At 41.1% G+C, this 21142-nt stretch overlaps 1 protein-coding gene across 3 annotated transcripts in view; it reads left to right on the top strand.

The window, feature by feature from the left end:
* The window catches only part of ccdc142 (coiled-coil domain containing 142), an 87249-nt gene that overhangs the window by 58076 nt on the left and 8031 nt on the right, over positions 1 to 21142 (top strand). For all 3 annotated transcript variants that reach the window (XM_078414229.1, XM_078414048.1, XM_078414142.1), the window contains 2 exons: positions 13967 to 14116; positions 20531 to 20645. In XM_078414229.1, coding sequence (XP_078270355.1) covers positions 13967 to 14116; positions 20531 to 20645 — 265 coding nt within the window. The remainder of the gene's footprint in view (positions 1 to 13966; positions 14117 to 20530; positions 20646 to 21142) is intronic.

Raw genomic sequence — 21142 nt, 5'->3', positions numbered from 1 at the left:
CAAATTAAATTCTAATGTTCAGTGATGATTATATTGAAAGTCAGAGCAGACCCAAGAGGCCACTTGGCCTACTCCTGCTCCTGTTTTTTTGTGTTCTTATGTAAGTACTTACTTAATTCCTTTTTTGAAAGACATAATTTAATCTGTATGGAGAATGCACAGTGAACATGAAATGAAAAGTTGAGTGATAGGTACTCTATCAGCAGGCTAGTTTGATAGATGGCTTACTTTTGTGTCTGATGAGTTACAAATCTGGAGGTGTCATAAGCTACTAATGGTGTAATCTATTACTCATTAATTGTATGTACCTCTAGAATACATTCTGGTTGTGCTGCTATAACCGACATTTCCAAATAAAACAATTTCTTTGATTCTTGACTTTTATCTGAAAAATATTGACATGTTTATTAATATCCAGTTCTTCAATAAATTGAATCTGACCTGCGACCCAATAAAACTAATTTCATTTCTGAGTAGTGCCCTCGGGATGCTGAATGTATACTAGAGTACAGAGAAAAATGATTTGGTTAGTAGTGCTATGTTTAAGGTTAAATGAAACCAACAAATGTCAGAAATTCTCAACACATGCAGGAAGAGGAACAATGAGAGTCATTACGATTTAATTTTTTTTTAGTTTAGTTTAGAGATACAGCGCGGAAACAGGCCCTGTGGCATACCAGGTCTGCGCCGACCAGCGATCCTCACATATTAACACTATCCTGCACACACTGGGGACAATTTTTACATTTACCAAGCCAATTAACCTGCAAACCTGTACGTTTTTGGAGTGTGGGAGGAAGCCGAAGATCTCGGAGAAAACTGATGCAGGTCACGAGGAGAACGTACAGGTTTGTAGGTGGTAGGAGAGATAAATCTTGGCTGATCTATCTCTCCCTCCTAACCCCATTCTCCTGCCTTCTCCCCATAACCCCTGACACCTGTACTAATCAGAATCTATCTATCTCTGGCTTAAAAATATCCATTGACGGCCTCCAAAGCCTTCTGTGGCAAAGAATTCCACAGATTCACCACCCTCTGACTAAAGAAATTCTTCCTCATCTCCTTCTTAAAGGAACGCCCTTTAATTCTGAGGCTATGACCTCTAGTCCTAGACTCTCCCACTACTGGAAACATCCACTCCACATGCATTCTATCCAAGCCTTTCACTATTCGGTAAGTTTCAGTGAGGTACCCCCTCATCCTTCTAAACACCAACGAGTACAGGCCCAGTGCCGTCAAACGCTCATCATTTGTTAACCCTCTCATTCCTGGGATCATTCTTGTAAACTTCCTCTGGACCCTTTCCAGAGCCAGCACATCCTTCCTCAAATATGGTGCCCAAAATTGCTCACAATACTCCAAATGAGACCTGACCAGCGCCTTTTCGAGCCTTTGCATGACATTCCTGTTTTTGTATTCTAGCTCTATTGAAATAAATGCTAGCATTGAGTTTACCTTCCTTACTACCGAAGTATCTTGAAACTAAACTAATAATTTCTTGGAACTGTAAATAATCTAACTGATTAATAATTCAATGTGCTGCAATTCTCCAAAACAAAGTCAAGATATATTTTATGATGTTACCCTATATCCTACATCAGCAACTTCTGGTCGGGGTTATTAGATGAGCTAATGAACTAATTGTTTGCGTTGCTTTAGATTTTTGACAAACAACATGGAAACAGGCTCTTCGGCCCACCGGGTTGCACCGACCAGCAATCACCCCGTATACTAGCACTAAACTACACACTAGGGGCAATTTATGATTTTACCAAAGCCTATGAAACTGTAGGTCTTTGCAGTGTGAGAGGAAACCGGAGCACTCGGAGAAAACTCACGTGGTCATTGGAAAATGTACAAACTCCATACAGACATCACCCATAGTCAGGATCAAACCTAGGTCTCAGGCGCTGCAAGGCAGCAACTCTACCGCTGCAACACTGTGCCACCCTAGCTATTCACCATATGTAAACTAAAATCAAAAATATTCCATCTTTTGGAAGCTTTTTTCTAGTGCACATTTGACTATTATAAACTGCAGATATGAAAATAGTTTTTAGATGGTTATTTTGACTATTGAAATATGTACTCTAAGAAGATAACTGCAGATGCTGGTACAAATCAAAGGTATTTATTCACAAAATGCTGGAGTAACTCAGCAGGTCAGGCAGCATCTCAGGAGAGAAGGAATGGGTGACGTTTCGGGTCTGAAGAAGGGGCTCGACCCGAAACGTCACCCATGCCTTCTCTCCTGAGATGCTGCCTGACCTGCTGAGTTACTCCAGCATTTTGTGATTGAAATATGTACTGTCCACACTCCTATATGGTCACAAGGCATCTATCAGTTGATTACTTGTTTAATATGGCCACTATAAATCATTCAAAAGTGGCATTCAATTTGTCTATCGCAAGATTCCCAAATGGTCCATGGATGTCAAATGAACACCATGCTGTGACTCAGTGGTTGTAGAAATGCAATGGGAAGAGCAGCTTGACAATTTTAACCTGTGATGGGGAGAGGTAAAAAAAAACAGAATGCTGGAGTAACAACAGGTCAGGCAGCATCTATGGAGAACATGGATAGGTGACGTTTCAATTCAGGACCCTTCTTCAGTAGAGGCCAATTCACTGGATGAATTTAAAAGAGAGTTAGACAGAGCTCTAGGGGCTTGCGGAATCAAGGAATATGAGGAGAAGGCAGGCACAGTTACTGATTGTGGATTACCAGCCATGATCACAATGAATGGCCGTGCTGGCTCAAAGGGCCAAATTGCCCTCCTCCTGCATCTATTTTCTATGTTTCAGTCGGATGGTGGTGGTGGAAGGGAGAAGCTGAAAGAGAGGTGGGGGCATCCTGTTTCGTGAAAGGGAGGACCTTAGAATGTCAAAGCCAGTCAAGTTTATTTTGTGGCTCAACGAAGAGCACTCCAATTTCTACACCCACAGACTTTTGATTGGAATGTTGATATAGCTCACCAGTAATGACACACAAAGCTCATTTTTCGATTTTTCAAGAGCGTCACATATTGCTGTCTTTCATTGCCTCCGTGAGGATAAGCATACTAAAATAAACATACCAAACTAATTTTCATCTAAGATTAGTAACCTGGTGTTCTTTAGTTTAGTTTAGTTTAGTTTAGAGATACAGGCAACAGGCCCTTCGGCCCACCGATTCCGCACCGACCAGCGATCCCCGCTCATTAACACTATCCTACACACACTAGGGACAATTTACACATACACCAAGCCAATTAACATCTTTGGTGTGTGGGAGGAAACCGAAGATCTTGGAGAAAACCCACACGGTCACGGGGAGAACGTACAAACTCTGTACAGACAGCACCCATAGTTGGGATGGAACCCGGGTCTCCGGCGCTGCAAGCGCTGCAAGGCAGCAACCCTACCGCTGGGCTGCCCACAATACTTGTGTTTTCTTCTAGTTCCCTTGGTGAAATTCCTTTGCTGTCATGTTTTCTTTGCTTCTTTTGTTCATTTGCTTTCATTGACTGATACTTTCTAAAAAATGGAGTACTGCATATGCAAAACTATGAAGTAACTATGATTCTCATTCTCAAAATCGGATGTTTTTCTGAGAATCTCTTCCGACTCTTTACATTCATAAAATACAGAAACAGTAGTCATGATTTTTATTTTATTTATATCTCAAACTGTTCTGTGATTGATCACGGTATCAACTAATAGTACACTGACATGAAAAGTTTGTTATACTGTTTAAATAATCACCGATCAGTCTGCTGGGAAACAATATTTTTAAAGGGCATTTAATTTTTATTTGAAAGCTTAGACAATACATCAGATATGATTTTTCAAAATTTACCAGGTTTCTGAAAGGGTCCCTGAGAATTGAACTATTACTGAATGTAACAGGTCTTCTGAGACAGAAGGGAGAGGGTAAGCAGGGAACCATAGGCCATTACAAAAAAGAGACAAAGTGCTGTAGTAACCCAGCGGATCAGGCAGCATCTCTGGAGAACATGGATAAGTTGACCTTTCGGGTCAGGCCCTTCTTCAGTTACTCCATCGAGGGCACATGATATTCAAGGGCATATGATATTCAAGTATTACCATGGGTAATGAATTACGATGAGTCAGAGTATCGGAGGGTGATCGATCGACTGACTAAATGGTGCCAATACAACAACCTTGCTCTCAACATCAGTAAGACCAAGGAACTGATTGTGGACTTTGGAAGAGGAAGGATGAGGATCCACAAGCCTGTCTTTCTCGATGGGACAGTGGTGGAGAGAGTCAAAAACTTCAAATTCCTTGGCACACATACATCTGAAGATCCGTCCTGGATCAGCATGTTGATGCAATCATAAAGAACGCTCATCAATGCCTGTCCTTCCTTAGAAGAATGAGGAGATTTGGTATGTCAAATACTCTCTACTCTCTTGAACTTCTACAGGTGTACAGTAGAGAGCATATTGGTAGCATTACAGCCTGGTTCGGCAACTCGTACGCCCAGGAACAAAGAAGATTGCAAAAAGTGGTGATCTTGAGGACTCTAAAAGAAGATCCACTAGAGTGATCAAAACAGAAAGTGCTGGAGTAACTCAAAGGGTCAGGCAGCATCTCTGGAGGGAATGGATAGGCGATATCTTGGGTCGGCACCCTTCTTCAGACTGAAGAAGTAAATTCCCACCACAGATGCTGCCTGACCTGCGGCGTTACTCCAGCATTTTATGTTTTCTCAAGATTCCAGCACTACAGTTCCTTGTATCTCCATTTTACTAGATTGATATCTGAGCAAAGAGGTTGTTTAATGAGGAAAGAGTGAGAAGTAAACTAGAGCGTAGAATAATTAAAGATGATATGGAACCACAAGAGTATGATGGGGCTTGGCAGGATAGATGCAAGACATCGTATAACTAGGGTTAAGGTTTCAGGATAAATTCTCATACTTTTTCACATATTTTATTACAATATTGAAAGAGGCCATTAGATCTGGAGAGTTATTTACTGGCTCTCAGAGCATTCCCACCTTATTTCCCAACAACATATTCTCCTTCACATGGCCATAACTCCCTCCCCCCCATCAATTATCTTATCACCCACATACATATGACTACTGCATATGTTTTTTGAACTTCAAAATGGCTCTGGGTGTCCATTTATTGAGAAAATTACATCACATGTCCCATTGCAGAGGGCACTAAAACATATAGTGAATTTGTAAAATATTCACTGGATATTTGCAGGACAGGTGATCATGATATAAAATCATAATAGAAAATGAGATTCGTAGAGATGGGTATTCATTAGTCAGCATGGATATGGTGGAACGAAGTGCCCATTTCTGTACTGAATGAGTTAATGACTGCATCTGCATTAGAGTCATAGAGTGATACAGTGTGGAAACAGGCCCTTTGGCCCAACTTGCCCACACCAGCCAACATGTCCCAGCTACACTAGTCCCACCTGCCTGTGCTTGGTCCATATCCCTCTAAACGTGTCCTATCCATGTATCTGTCTAGCTGTTTACTAAATATTGGGATAGTCCCAACCTCAACAACCTCCTCTGACAGCTTGTTCCATACACCCACCACCCTTTGTGTGAAAAAATTACCCCTCAGATTCATATTAAATCTTTTCCCCTTCACCTTGAACCTATGTCCTCAGGTCCTCGATTCCCCTACTCTGGGCAAGAGACTCTGTGCATCTACCCGATCTATTCCTCTCATGATCTTATACACCTCTATAAGATCACCCTTCATCCTCCATTCCAAGGAATAGAGACCCAGCCTACTCAACCTCTCCCTATAGCTCAGACTCTCTAGTCCTGGCAACATCCTCGTAAATCTTCTCTGAACCCTTTCAAGCTTGACAATATTTTTCCTATAACATGGTGCCCAGGACTAAACACAATACTCTCAATGCGGACTCACCAACGTCTTATACAACTGCAACATGACCTCCCAACTTCTATACTCAATACTCTGATTGATGAAGGCCAATGTACCAAAAGCCTTTTTGACGACCTTATCTACCTGCGACTCGACCTTCAAGGAACCATGCACCTGCACTCCTAAATCCCTCTGCACCACAACACTCCCCAGACATCTTCCATTCAATGTGTAGGTCCTGCCCATGTTAGATGTCTCAAAATGCAACACTTCTCTGTATTAAATTCCATCAACCATTCCTCAGCCAACCTGGCCAATCAATCCAGATCCTGCTGCAATCTTTCGCAACCATCTTCACTATCTACATAACCACCCACTTTTGTATCATCAACAAACTTACTAGTCTTCAGCAAACTTGCTAATCTGTATGGGAATTACTTTCCAATACTATGTCTAGCGTAGAACTGTACAGCACAAGAATAGGCATTTGGGCCCATAATGTCTTCGCCCAACATAATGACAAGTTAAAATAATCTCTGCTTATTCGTGATCCATATCCTTCCATTCCCTGCATATCCATGTGAAAAGCCTTAGAATCTTTTTCAATCCGAATTGCAAATGACATTTCATGGCCCCTTTTGGCCCTTCTAAATGCCTGTTTGAGTTCTTTCTTGCTTACTTTTTATTCCTCATAGGTCCCATTTGATTTAATCTTTCTAAATGTTACATATGGTTCATTTTCCTTTTTGATAACATTTACAGCTCTTTGGTCGTCCAAGATTCCCTTGACTTACCATCCTTATCTTTCCTCCTGACTAGAACATGCTGGTTCTGAACTCTGATCAACTGGCCTTAACCGACTCTCCTGTGTCAGATGTGAAGTTACTCAATTACAATTGCTCCCAATTTACTCTCCTTAACTCCTGCCTAATAATGTTGTACTCTGCCTTGCCTCAATTTAGTACTTTCCCCAAAGGAACAGACTTATCCTTCTTCATAACTATCTTAAAGTCGATGGAGTCGTGATCACTGTCCCCAAAATATTCTTCCACTGAAACACCAGTCACCTGGCCAGGCTCATTTCCCAGTACAAAGTCCAGTATGGTCTGTCCTTGAGTCTGAAGATTACATCTTTCTATGTATGCATCCAAGTATTTTTTAAATGTGATGAAGGTTTCTAACTTGAGTCGGAAGTACTGAAGATCACATCTTTTCATATATACATCCAAGTACTTTTTAAATGTGATGAAAGTTTCTAACTCTACCACTCTTTCAGGAAGTATTCCAAAACCCTACTCCTCTCAAAATGAAAAAAATTGTTGATTATCTCCCCTTGAGTACTTCTACACCAATGAACAACTCAGTAAATAGGAGGAGTACTCGGCCATTCAGTCCTTTGAGCTTGCTGTGCCATTGTGCATGATCAGAGCCAGGTAATCTAATTTAAAACCATAGTCCTGCTTTCTTCCTAAACCACTTGTTCTCTTTATGTGTCATAAAACGTATCCATCTTCTTAAATACACCCAGTGACATGTCCTCGACGGCACTCTGTGGTGGCAAATTCGACGGATTCACAACTCTCTCAGTGAAGAAATTTCTCTTCATCTCCATCCCATGAATCTCCTGAACGGGTGAGATTACAGAGATTGGGAGGGACAAGGTCATGGATAAAATTGAAAACAATTCTGAGAATGTTAAAATTGAGGAACTGCTTAATCGGCAAACATTGGAGCAATTGGTGAAGTAGAGAAATCTTAAGCACCAGATTGTAATATTAATATACTCACTAACAATATTAATTGAGAATGTTATTTATTTGAATATTTCTGTTGATTGCCATATCAAAGCTGCAGTTGTGTATTTTTGATTTTTATAATCTTTGTATATTCACAATTTTTGCAGCTCACTGGAAATCTTTGAACTTTTTAAATTGGCTGTTCTCCTTATGGTTGATTAAAGGTCATCTCATGATCTACAGTTAATAATTGCAACCAAATAAAGTGTAGGGTAAAAGGGTCACTGAATTCTTAATTATTATTGACTAGTTTTAATAGTAGACAGGATACCATAGTTACAAGCAGATCAAAGTAGATTTAAGAAATTATTCCATGCATGCCAATAATAATTGATTTTTAAGCAGAGAGCTCCAGTTGAGTCCATAAATGTAAATTGAGCGATAGTTTAATCTAGTTGTTCATTTTGTGCTACCTTCCCTGATGGCCTTATTAATGCATCGGTTTGACAGGAAATCAATCCTGCTGGATCCAATTGTGCCACCTTCCAAAGGATTTTGAGCAGAGGCTTCAGAATGTAACTAAACACCACACGACCTTCTAAAACAGACATGAAAGCATGGAGGATTCTAGGCAGTACTCCAGATGGAGATTTATACTGGAGGCTTTTACTAACGAAATCTCGTCCAGCGGTAGCGCAGCGGTAGAGTTGCTGCTTTACAGCGAATGCAGCGCCGGAGACTCAGGTTCGATCCTGACTACGGGTGCTGCACTGTAAGGAGTTTGTACGTTCTCCCCGTGACCTGCGTGGGTTTTCTCCGAGATCTTCGGTTTCCTCCCACACTCCAAAGACGTACAGGTATGTAGGTTAATTGGCTGGGTAAATGTAAAAATTGTCCCTAGTGGGTGTAGGATAGTGTTAATGTACGGGGATCGCTGGGCGGCACGGCCTTGGAGGGCCGAAAAGGCCTGTTTCCGGCTGTATAGATATGATATGATGATAACCTCAAATGAGGGATTTCACTCACAAATCCTTTTGAATTTCAAGTTATAAATGCAAAGCATTAATATGTTTCCCATTTATTTTTCAAATTCAATTGTATTGCAAATAAAGATGGGGTCTTTTTAACTTCAGTTTCTTTAAGAGGTTTTTAAATATATATATATATATATATATGACTTTTTGAAATATTATTGACCGGATTTCTTTGGTTGCAGCTTGACTTCCTACTTAATTAAGTTAGCCTGTTTCTTTCCGCTGCCTGATCAGAATCAGAATCAGAATTAGAATTACCTTATTGTCATCCAAAAAACAAGTCTTTTGGACGAGATTTCGTCACCCACAGTCCAACAGTAAGAGCAATAAAATAAGCAATTACACAACCACAAACCAACACAAAACAAAAAAAAAGAAACATCCATCACAGTGAGTCTCCTCCAGTCACCTCCTCACTGTGATGGAAGGCCAGAATGTCTTTTCTCTTCCCCTGCCGTCTTCTCCCGCGGTCAGGCTGTTATCGTTGCCACGTTCCAGGCCGTGCCAGACGGTGAAAGGTCCGCAGCGGGCCGACCCATGCCCCGCGATCCGGGGCGGGCGAAGACGCTGCCGCTGCACGTCGGGGCGGTCGGGGCTCCCGATCTGCTACGTTCTTATAGTATTTTTCTATTTTTGTCCAAATACAAGTCTCCCATTGCCTATTTGGGCACAGGTTCAGGTTTGGGTACAGCCCTTAAACGCGAAATCTTGGTTTACTCCTGCTTTACAAAATTAAATACTTTATTTCTTTTTAAATATGCACATAGTATATATGCAAAGAGATAAGTAATAGTCACCATAATTTCAATTAATGTTTATGATCATACTCAGCACAAACCTTTGTTGAAAAAAATAGAAACACAGATCGAAACCTCTATTATATTGAGAACTTGATGGATAATCTTTAAAGAATGCTTATATATATGTATGTATATATATATATATATATATATATATATATATATATATACACATTCATTCATACATACATATATAATAATTGTTCATGTTTGGTAAAGAAAAGTGGGCTCAATTGCGCCTTATGAAGGAAATTAGGGATAGTGTTAAAATCAAAGAGGATTAAAAAAATAATGTTAGAAAAAACCAGACCTGAGAATTAGGAGAAGTTTAGAGAAGTTTACTCACCAGAGTAGATAAAATAATTGATTAAGAGACGGGAAGATATGAGAGTAAACATGCAGCAAACATGAAAATTTAATGTGACCATCTGTAAATATGTGAATGGAAAAGGTGAGTGTAAAAATTCTTAAATGTGATTTTGGAGTAGAACAGGGAGGTTATCCTGATTGTCCTATCCAATGTAAGTTCCTCATTCAACATTTCCACCAACAATTCATTAAATCAACTGGTCATTGTCACATTGCTGTTATAGAGACTGATGTGTACAAACAGGTTGCCACCTTTAGAAAACATTTTTAATTTCAAAAAATCCTTGATAGGCTTCAGTACTTTCTGAGTTTGTGAAGAGCATAACCAAAGTGCCAGAATGTGCGTGTTACAGTTACAATTGTATTTTTCCTTTATATTTGAAGGGTTGATTTTGTTTATTACGTTGTTTTTACTGGTTGTGTAATTCATAATGACATAATTATTCACTGATGTCTGGATTACCAGCCTGTAGTTTCCCGGCATGCCCTTGTAGCCCTTCTTAAATAAAAGTACAACATTAACCATACTCCAGTCTTCCCATTCCTCCCACTTGGCTTTTGATGATGCAAATGAATTTGCCAGGGCCTCGGCGATTCTTTCCCCAACTTCCCACGATATCCAAGGATACTTGGTCAGGCCCTGGAATTAATCGCATTAATATTATTTGTAATTTGGATATAGTTCACTAGATCACCACCTATTTCCACTAATTCCTTTGCTTCCATTACCGATTCCTCAGTAAATGTAGCTGGGAAGTATTCATTTAGACCTTCCCCATCTCCTGTAGCTCGACACTTAGATGACTATGTTGATACCTAAGAGGCCTATTCTCTCACTTTTGGTCAATATACTTGTAAAATCACATAGGAATTTCCTTTATCTTGCATGTCAGAGCTATCTCATATCTTCTCTTTACCTTCCTGATTTCCCTCTTAAGTGCACTCCCTCATTTCTTATATTTATCAGGCTTCTTAACAATCCTTCCATAAACTAGGGTACTATCATTATTCACCTCTAGCCCATTGAGGACATTGAACTTTGTCTATGGAACTGATGCGCTACAATGCTAAGAACTATATTATGCACTCTGTATCTGCCCTTTTGCTGTATCTATTGTACTTGAGCTTGACTTGATTGTCTTTATGTTTGGTGTATCTAATCTGCTTGGATAGCATGCAAAACAAAGCTATTAATTGTATCTTGGCAAACTTGACAATAATAAACCTAAACCTAAACTTGCTCAAGGGATTTGCTTCATCCCAGCTCCCTATAGTCTTTCTTTTTGACTAAAGGCCCAATATCCTTGATCAGCTAGGCTTTCCTGAACTTACTAGTCTTGCCCTTCACACTTGACAGGAATATACTTTCACTGAACTCCCAATGTTACCTTAAACATAGAAAATACATGCAGGAGGAGGCCACTTGGCGCTTCGAGCCAGCACCACCATTCATTGTGACTATGTCTGATCATCCACAATCAGTAACCCGTGCCTGCCTTTTCCCCATTCTGCTAGCCCCTAGAGCCCTATCTAACTCTCTTTTAAATCCATCCAGTGAATTGGCCTCTACTGCCTTCTGTGGCAGAGAAGTCCGCAAATTCACAACCCTCTGGATGAAAAAGTTTTTTCTCATCTCAGTTTTAAATGGCCTCCCCTTTATTCTTAGACTGTGGCCCCTGGTTCTCTGGACTCCCCCAACATTGGGAACATTTTTCCTGCATCTAGCTTGTCCAGTCCTTTTATAATTTTTTTACGGTTCTATAAGATCCCCTCTCATCCTTCTAAATTCCAGTGAATACAAGCCCAGTCTTTCCTCATATGACAGTCCCGCCATCCCAGGGATTAACCTCGTGAAGCTACATTGCTCTGCCTCAATAGCAAGGATATCCTTCCTCAAATTAGCCTTCCTCAAAGATTCCTTAAATTCCTTAAAAAGGCCTCTTCGTTGCCTGATGTCCCTTTACCTTTAAAGGTCTGTGACATTATATTTGCATGCTAAGCCCAGCAATGGGCTAAAGACATGAAGCAGAGTGAGCAGCCTACTCGGCTTTGAAATGCCTTGAATACGGTTTTATAGTATTTGGCCACATGAAGGGCTGTTTTTCGCTGCTGAATAAACACAAGCAATTTTATTTGCATCTGCTTCTAGCACCAATTAGAGCTAGGAAGGCACTTATTTTGACTGACCACTACAGATGATTGGATAATTTTACACCTGTAGTGAAAAGGCTAGTGCGACTCATTCGTTTCCACTCTTCCAATGACAATTATGCCAGATTTAAAATATCCGGACGATTATTGTACAAGCAATGTCCTTTGTGGCCCTCCGCTAGCTGATGGAGGAATTGGGCAGCTGGAGTATATTTATCCAGGAATGTTAGATTACAAAATCACATACATTACACTTTGCAGTTTGTATATAATTATAATCATATAAGTTAACCTTCAATTCACTGTAAACCAAGTGTAATGTTCAGACAAACCAAAGTTTAAAAGCGTGGCTAAACAGTTCAGTAAAGAGTAATTCTGTTATCAGTTTAAAGACAAAAATACAATATTTTATTAATATCATAAATTAATTTTTTTGGAATAATTTAAATTTAAAAATGACTTTGGGAAGTAAGAGTTAGCTGGGATACAATTTCTTCACGATATGAGGTAAACATCTAGAACAAAACACACTTGCTTGTTAATGACTTGGATGAAGGGATTAAAAGTACCATTAGCAAATTTGCAGATGATACAAAGCTGGGTGGTAGTGTGAACTGTGAGGAAGATGCTATGAGGTTGCAGGGTGACTTGGACAGGTTGTGTGAGTGGGCGCATGGCAGATGCAGTTTAATGTGGATAAGTGTGAGGTTATCTACTTTGGTGGTAAGAATAGGAAGGCAGAGTATTATCTGAATGGTGTCAAGTTAGGAAAAGGGGACGTACAACGAGATCTGGGTGTCCTAGTGCATCAGTCCCTGAAAGGAAGCATGCAGGTACGGCAGGCAGTGAAGAAAGCCAATGGAATGTTGGCCTTCATAATAAGAGGAGTTGAGTATAGGAGCAAAGAGGTCCTTCTGCAGTTGTACAGGGCCCTAGTGAGACCGCGCCTGGAGTACAGTATGCAGTTTTGATCTCCAAATTTGAGGAAGGATATTCTTGCTATTGAGGGCGTGCAGCGTATGTTTACTAGGTTAATTCCCGGAATGGCGGGACTGTCATATGTTGAAAGACTGGAGCGGCTAGGCTTGTATACACTGGAATTTAGAAGGATGAGAGGGGATCTTATTAAGGGGTTGGACACGTTAGAGGCAGGAAACATGTTCCCAATGTTGGGGAGTCCAGAACAAGGGGCCACAGTTTAAGAATAAGGGGTAGGCCATTTAGAACGGAGATGAGGGAAAACCTTTTCAGTCAGGGAGTTGTGAATCTGTGGAATTCTCTGCCTCAGAAGGCAGTGGAGGCCAATTCTCTGAATGCATTCAAGAGAGAGCTAGATAGAGCTCTTAAGGATAGCGGAGTCAGGGGGTATGGGGAGAAGGCAGGAACGGGGTACTGATTGAGAATGATCAGCCATGATCACATTGAATGGCGGTGCTGGCTCGAAGGCTGAATGGCCTACTCCAGCACCTATTGTCTATTGTCATTTCAGGGTATATATTGGTAATGTACTAGTCTAATGCTATCTGGCTTGACCCCTTGGCGAGAATATGTTTTGTATTGAACTTAAATTATGTTATTTGCAAAAGGGATTAATGCACATGAGGAACAACAATGTGAAAAGAGTCAGATAATTCTGTAGACGGGAAACGCATTTTAATCCATTCTCTGGATGTCGATGTTGCAGATGGGGCAGTGATTTTTGTAGATCATGAGTGGAGATGGACATAGGATAATTGGGGAGTGAGCAGATTTTTTACACATCTTAAAATTTTGTTTAGTTTAGAGATGCAGCGTGGAAATAGGCCCTGTTATCTGACCTGCTGAATGTTTCCAGCATTTTCTGTTTTGATGTATATTTAAGTGCAGTTACTATTTATACTTTTACATTTTACACACCAGATGTTTGTACTTCACACCAATTATTGAAATCATATATATTTATATACTTTGTTCCAAAGGAAGCTCAGGATCTTTTCAGATTATATAAAATATATTTTGTTTGTAACTAGGTTCTTCGGGTGATGGCATCAAAGATGTTGCAGCTTGCAGAAACCTTCTGCGTGGAAGAAAATCAGACCCATGGAATCCAGGAATCTTTGCTGCAGGCTGAAGTGACTACATTGGTAAAAGAACTTGGCTATGCTGCCACCATCTTCAATGTAAGATATCTGGATTTACTATTTCAAAAGTCAAACTTGTTATAAAATGAATCTTTTGATTTGGTTTAGTTTAGAGATACAACATGGAAATAGGCCTTTCGGCCCTCCAAGTCCATGCCGACCAACTATCATCCGTTCACAGTGGTTCTACGTTATCTCAATTTGGCATCCACTTCCTACACACTAGGGGCAATTTACAGAGGCCAATTAACCTACAAACCCAAACATCCTTGGGATGTGGGAGGAAACCGGAGCACTTGGAGGAAACCCATGCAGTCACAGAGAGAACGTGCACACTCCACACAGAAGCACCTGGGTCAGGATTGAACCCGGGTTTCTGGTGCTGTGAGTCAGTGGCTCGACCAGCTGCATCACCGTGCTGCCTTTAATAAATCATTTGTATGATCTGTATCTAATGCTCTAGTTAATGTCAACCTTCCTTTTAATTTACATTTTCTTTCATAACAAATGGTTTTACTTACAATAAGACTGAGGTGATAAAATGCCACAAGAAAACATTGTGCTAATGCATATAGTGAGGCTAATTTTCTAAAGATGACTGACTCCCTGGTGCTAAACCATGATAATGCATAGAGGATTTTTGCATTTTAATCTCCAGAGGGCAGGGTGAAAAGTGTAATACAGCAAAAAAATATTTTTTTGTCGAATTCCCAGACATGTAAGTGGGTTTCCATTCTAAATTGAGGAAACACTAATAGAATATCAAGTAGAGGAGTGAAGTCAATATGGTAGCTACATACCTTCTTGCTCTTCTTCCCTTCACTACATATGTGGAGATCAGCTAGGTCAAATACAATCTGACTGGCAGGAAACCTGCCTGTATTATAGTAGGCCATTTGGCCCTTCGAGCCATTCACTGTGATCATAGCTGATCATCCACAATCAGTACCCCGTTCCTGCCTTCTTCCCATATCCCTTGACTCCACTATCTTTAAGAGCTCTATCTAACTCTCTCTTAAAAGGATCCAGAGAACCGGCCCCCACTGCCTTCTGAGGCCGAGAATTCCACAGATTTACAACTCTCTGGGTGAAAATGTTATTCCTCATCTCCGTTCTAAATGACCTACTCCTTATTTTTAAACTGTGGCCCCTGGTTCTGGACTCCCCCAACATCAGGAACATGTTTCCCGCCTCAAGCGTGTCCAATCCCTTAATAATCTTATATGTTTCAATAAGATCCCCTCTCATCCTTCTAAATTCCAGTGTATACAAGCCCAGTTGCTCCATTCTTTCAACATATCACAGTCCCGCCATCCCGAGAATTAACCTTGTGAACCTACAATGCACACCCTCAATAGCAAGAATGTCCTTCCTCAAATTTGGAGACCAAAACTGCAAAACTCCAGGTGTGGTTTCACCAGGGCCCTGTACAACTGCAGAAGAACCTCTTTGCTCCCATACTCAGCTCCTCTCACTATGAAGGCCAACATGCCATTAGCTTTCTTCACTGCCTGCTGTGCCTGCATGCTTACTTTCAGTGACTGATGTACAAGGACACCCAGATCTCGTTGTACTTCCCCTTTTCCTAACTTGACATCATTCAGATAATAATCTGCCATCCTGTTCTTGCCAGCAAAGTGGATAACCTCACATTTACCATGCATCTGCCCCCTCACCCAACCTGTCCAAGTCACCCTGCATCCTCATAGCATCCTCCTCACAGTTCACACTGCCACCCAGCTTTGTGTCATCTGCAAATTTGCTAATGTTACTTTTAATCCCTTCATCTAAATCGTTAATGTATATTGTAAATAGCTGCGGTCCCAGCACCGAGCCTTGCGGTACCCCACTAGTCACTGCCTCTCCCTCTTATTTATTTCATTGTATTGAACTAATATTCAAAGTTAGGCCCCAAAATTGAATTCAAATCCAGCCAGGAGATCCAGACAGTTTAGTCTCTATTGGCTCTGGAGGCTAAAAGGAAAAGTGACAATTTGTTAAGATTCTGAACTGTCTGCTTCTCTCAATCCTTCTAATGGTGCTTCCTCGTTGATTGCTAGCCCTGAAGTTATTGAAAAGAATCATGATGTAGTTAGTCTAAGGGGTGAGAGAGGAGTTTACAGTGAGAGGGGGAATATTGAAGGAAGATGTACAATGTGCCATTGAAAAGAATGAGGATGAAGTCTGGACAAGTTTGTTTTAATTTATAGAGCTACCCCTTGCTTTTGGATACTTCAAGAAAATGCGTTCTTGATGTATACCTGGAAAATTGCGTTACATATCTTTCCGTTTTTTGTTCTCACTAACACTTGTGGGATCTGCAAATTTGTAAGTTAAATAGTTTGTATATATTTCTAGTTTTGCTTCTTCTTCTGCTCCCCAAATATTCCTTGCAAATCGTATGGGCATCTGCAAGCTCTACTTCTGTCACTTTTTCTGCTCTCAACAAAGATAGAGAGCTACATTATTCACAAGAGACTGCAAAATCTGGAATCTGGAACAAAAAATAAACTGGTGGAGGAACTCAGTGGGTGCAGCGTCATCTGTGGAGGGAAAAGAATTGTCAACATTTCATAGAACATAAAATATAGAATGGTACAGCACAGAAACAGGCCCTTCGACCTATAATGTCCATGCCAAACATCATGCATAGATAAACCAATCTCATCTGCCTGCACATGATCCCTCCATTCCCTCCATATGCAAGTGTCTATCTGGAAGCTTCTATCTTATCTGATAGATAATCAGATATGTCTCCCCAGCACCATCCCCCCCTCCCTCCGGCAGTGTGTTCCAGGTACCCGCCACACTCTGTCTAAAAAACATGCCCCGCACATTTCATAGAGTCATACAGCACAGAAACAGCCCCTTTGGCCCAACTCATTCATACTGACCAAGATGCCCCATCCAAACCAGTCCCATCCGGCCCAAATCCCCCCAACCACCACCCCTCTCCCGCACCATCCATGCACCTGTCCAAATGCTGTTACAGCACCTGCGCAACCAGTTCTTCCAGCAGCTCATCCCAGATACCAACAACCCTTTGTATGTAAAAGATACATGCTACTTCAAAGGTACATGCTATTTCTTCTGTCTGAAATATGAACTGTTTCTTTTCCCACAGTTGCTTCCAGGCATGCTGGTCAGGAGAGTTAGTTGCTGAAAAGTACGGTGTATTGTTTGGGGAACACATCACTGTCTTTGAAGTTGATAATGAATATAATGTCAGAAATTCAGATTTTATCCTAACATCTGAACGTAAAGAGGACAATAGATAATAGGTGCAGGAGTAGGCCATTCGGCCCTTCGAGCCAGCACCACCATTCAATGTGATCATGGCAGATCATTCTCAATCAGTACCCCGTTCCTGCCTTCTCCCCTTACCCCCTGACTCCGCTATCCTTAAGAGCTCTATCTAGTACTCTCTTGAATGCATTCAGAGACTTGGCCTCCACTGCCTTCTGAAGCAGTGAATTCCACAGATTTACGACTCTCTGACTGAAAAAGTTTTTCCTCATCTCCGTTCTAAATGGCCTACCCCTTATTCTTAAACTGTGGCCCCTTGTTCTGGACTCCCCCAACATTGGGAACATGTTTCCTGCCTCTAACGTGTCCAACCCCTTAATAATCTTATATGTTTCGATAAGTCTGTTTTGATATGTCTCATCCTTTTAAATTCCAGTGTGTACAAGCCCATATGCTCCAGTCTTTCAACATACGACAGTCCCGCCATTCCGGGAATTAACCTAGCAAACCTACGCTGCACGCCCTCAATAGCAAGAATATCCTTCCTCAAATTTGGAGACCAAAACTTCACACAGTACTCCAGGTGCGGTCTCACTAGGACCCTATACAACTGCAGAAGGACCTCTTTGCTCCTATACTCAACTCCTCATGTTATGAAGGCCAACATTCCATTGGCTTTCTTCACTGCCAAGGGTTCTCTACAGAAGAGCCAATCCACTAAGCTTTTCAGCTTTTACCTTAGCAATGAGCAGTACTCAGAGAGACTGTTTTCCCAAATTGGCAAAGATCGAAATGTGCCACATGCTGTTGTTAACTTTCCAATTAAAAAAATGTGTCTTTAAGAGTTCACAGACAAACCACAGCCCCATAATTCAAAATGTTTTCCACTCTACATTAAGCACAAAAGATGTGCAGCACTGGAAAAAATCCATTCAAAATAACAAGCAAAAGGACATACAGAGTGCAGCTAGTAGAGCTGCTGCCTCACAGATCCATCGACCCAGATTCAATCTGGACCTCCAGTGCTATCTGTCCGCAGTGTCTCTGACTTCCCTGTGACTGCATGGATTTCCTATAATACTCTGGTTTCCTATCACATCTGAGGACATGTGGGTTAGGTTAATTGGCCACCATAAATTGTTCCTGGTCTGTATGTGAATGCAGAATCGGGGGAATTGATAGGTGTAGTGGAAGAATAAAATGAAATTACGGCAGGAATAATATGAATGGTTGGTTCTTGGTCCTCCAAAATATTCCAAATGGAATTTAAACTGGAGGTGGTGGAGTATGGACTTAAGCAAGAAGGACTTCTCGGAGAAGAGCTGCCTTAAATTTAGATGCGTCTGGTTGAATAATTATAGTAGGGTGAAGACTATTCCATGCTTTAATTGTTGCATGATAAGTCTGACCATTCCAACGTAGATCGTTCTGTAATTTGATGCCAAGATACTTGGTCTTTTTTGATTCTTCAATGGTGCACCAAGGATATTATATGATGTTTCACCTGGTTTCCTCCTCCTGGTGACATGCATGGTTTCACATTTGGAAGGATTGAACTGCATCCCCCATTGTTGTGACCACTCAACCATAGTATCGAGATCTTTTTGGAGAGCATCTTTATCATCAGCGGACTTAATTTGACGATACAGCAAACTATCATCAGCAAATAGTCTGGTCGTGCTTGTGACTTTTTCATGGATGTCATTAATGTAAAGCAAAAACAGATGAGAGCCCAGTACTGTGTCCTGAGGTGTACCACTTAACACTGGTTGCCATTCAGAGCTTTTTCCATTCACACACACGCGCTGAAGACGTTTTCGAAAACTGGAAATCCATTGTTTCGTGTTGGAACGAACACCGTAGAAGTCAAGCTTCCGAAGCAGTCTCTGGTGTGGGATGACATCAAATGCTTTAGAAAAGTATAGTACTACTAAATCTGTGACGACATTGCTGTCAAGGTTCTTGGTCAGGTCATTTGTTGTCAGGATAAGCTGAGACTCGCATGATCTATGCCTCCTAAATGCATGTTGGTTGTCAGCAAGTATGCTATGTTTGCTAAAGTGTCTCATCAGATTACTATCGATTATATGCTCCAGTAGTTTGCAGCAAGTGCTTGTTAATGAAACAGGACGATAGTTAGCCGGGTTGGTGGTTAAACCCTTCTTAAAGAGAGGAGTGATGTTAGCCTTCCTCCAATCCAGCGGAACATCACCTGAGTCAAGCGACTGTTGGAAAATGAACTGCAAAACAGGAGCCAGTTCTTCGGCCGCGATCTTAAGGGCTTAATTCTGTATTTGGTCAGGTCCAATAGTTTTTGTTGTATTGATGTTGAGCAGTAACTTCTTTACACCTTCAACCTCAATTTTAATGGCAGGCATATCAGCATATGGGCTGGGCGGTAGATCTGGGAATGATGAAGGATCCGTATCTTCCCGGGTGAAAACATGTTGAAATTGGTTTGCAAGAGCTTCTGCCTTTGCCTGATCCTCAGTGATCAGACAGTTGTTCACTTTGAGCATCTGGATACCAGTGTTGTCTGTCCGTCTAGATTTCACATATCTCCAAAACGCCTTGGATTGCTCCCCCTCAAGAATGGAAGAAACATGTTGTCTATGAGTACTCCTAATAGCGCGATCAACTTGCTTTCGTACTCTAGTACTCTAGTTTTGTACCCCTTTTTTGGGCACGGATATAACTTCTCTTTCTTACTGCAGAGACGTTTCAGTTTTGCCGAAAACCAAGGAGGGCGCATACGGCCCTTAATGAGTTTTTGAGGAACATGATTTACAACAATGTCATTTAAAGAGTCTCTCAGCCACACCCAGTTGTCCTTTACCGTTCTTTTATCTGGATGCAGGTTAAAGAAATCTTTCCTCAGTTTTTCTGCCAAGTCTTTAAATTCCTCACTGATCACTTTTCTCCAGAGGGAAATGTTACGCAGTGGTTTTGAAGGAACTTTAATCTTTGTATGTAGTTTTGCTTGAATAATAAAATGATCGCTGATTCCAGCACACGATGAAACCTGCGAAATTAAGTCTGGATGCGATGTCAACAATAAATCTAAAGTATTTTCAGTGCCATTGTTGATGATCAGCATGGACTCTATTAGCTAAAAAAACTGTGGTGCGCTCTGTGATGGTGAAAATTGTAGATATGTGGTTGCAGATGCCAAACTACAAACATAACATTAAACATTTTCCTTTTCAGACATTCTCAACGAAAGCACTGGCGCTATTTTCAACTAAATGTCGAAAGATGGCTCTTGAGTTATTTGAACAAACCATGCCAGTGGGAAGACAGTGGAGGGTAAATTATCGATCAGGTATTTAAATCCCTCAAAAAGCATTAAAAACATGTGATAACACAATTGTAATGAATTCAAGTATGTATTGTGAGCAATTTTGGGCACCATAGCTGAGGTAGGATGTGCTGGCCCTGGAGAGGGCCCAGAGGAGATTTACAAGAATGATCCCAGGAATGAGTGGGTTAACTTATGATGAGCGTTTGAGTTTAGAAGAATGAGGGGGGACCTCATTGAAACGTACCGAATAGTGAAAGGCTTGACTAGAGTGGATGTGGAGAGGATGTTTCCACTAGTGGGAGAGTCTAGGACTAGACGTCATAGCCTCAGAATTAAAGGACATTCCTTTAGGAAGGAGATGAGAAGGGATTTCTTTGATGAGATGAGAGGGTGGTGAATCTGTGGAATTATTTGCCACCGAAGGCCGTGAAGTCAATGGACATTTTTAAGGCTGAAGCAGATAGATTCCTGATCCCTGAGGGTGTCAGGGGTTATGGGGAGAAGGCAGGAGAATGGGG

This window comes from Rhinoraja longicauda, chromosome 1 (genome assembly GCF_053455715.1).
Source record: "Rhinoraja longicauda isolate Sanriku21f chromosome 1, sRhiLon1.1, whole genome shotgun sequence".
NCBI lineage: Eukaryota > Metazoa > Chordata > Chondrichthyes > Rajiformes > Arhynchobatidae > Rhinoraja > Rhinoraja longicauda.
The sequence above is the reverse complement of the archived record's forward strand: the minus strand, read 5'-3'. Positions and strand labels throughout refer to the sequence as shown.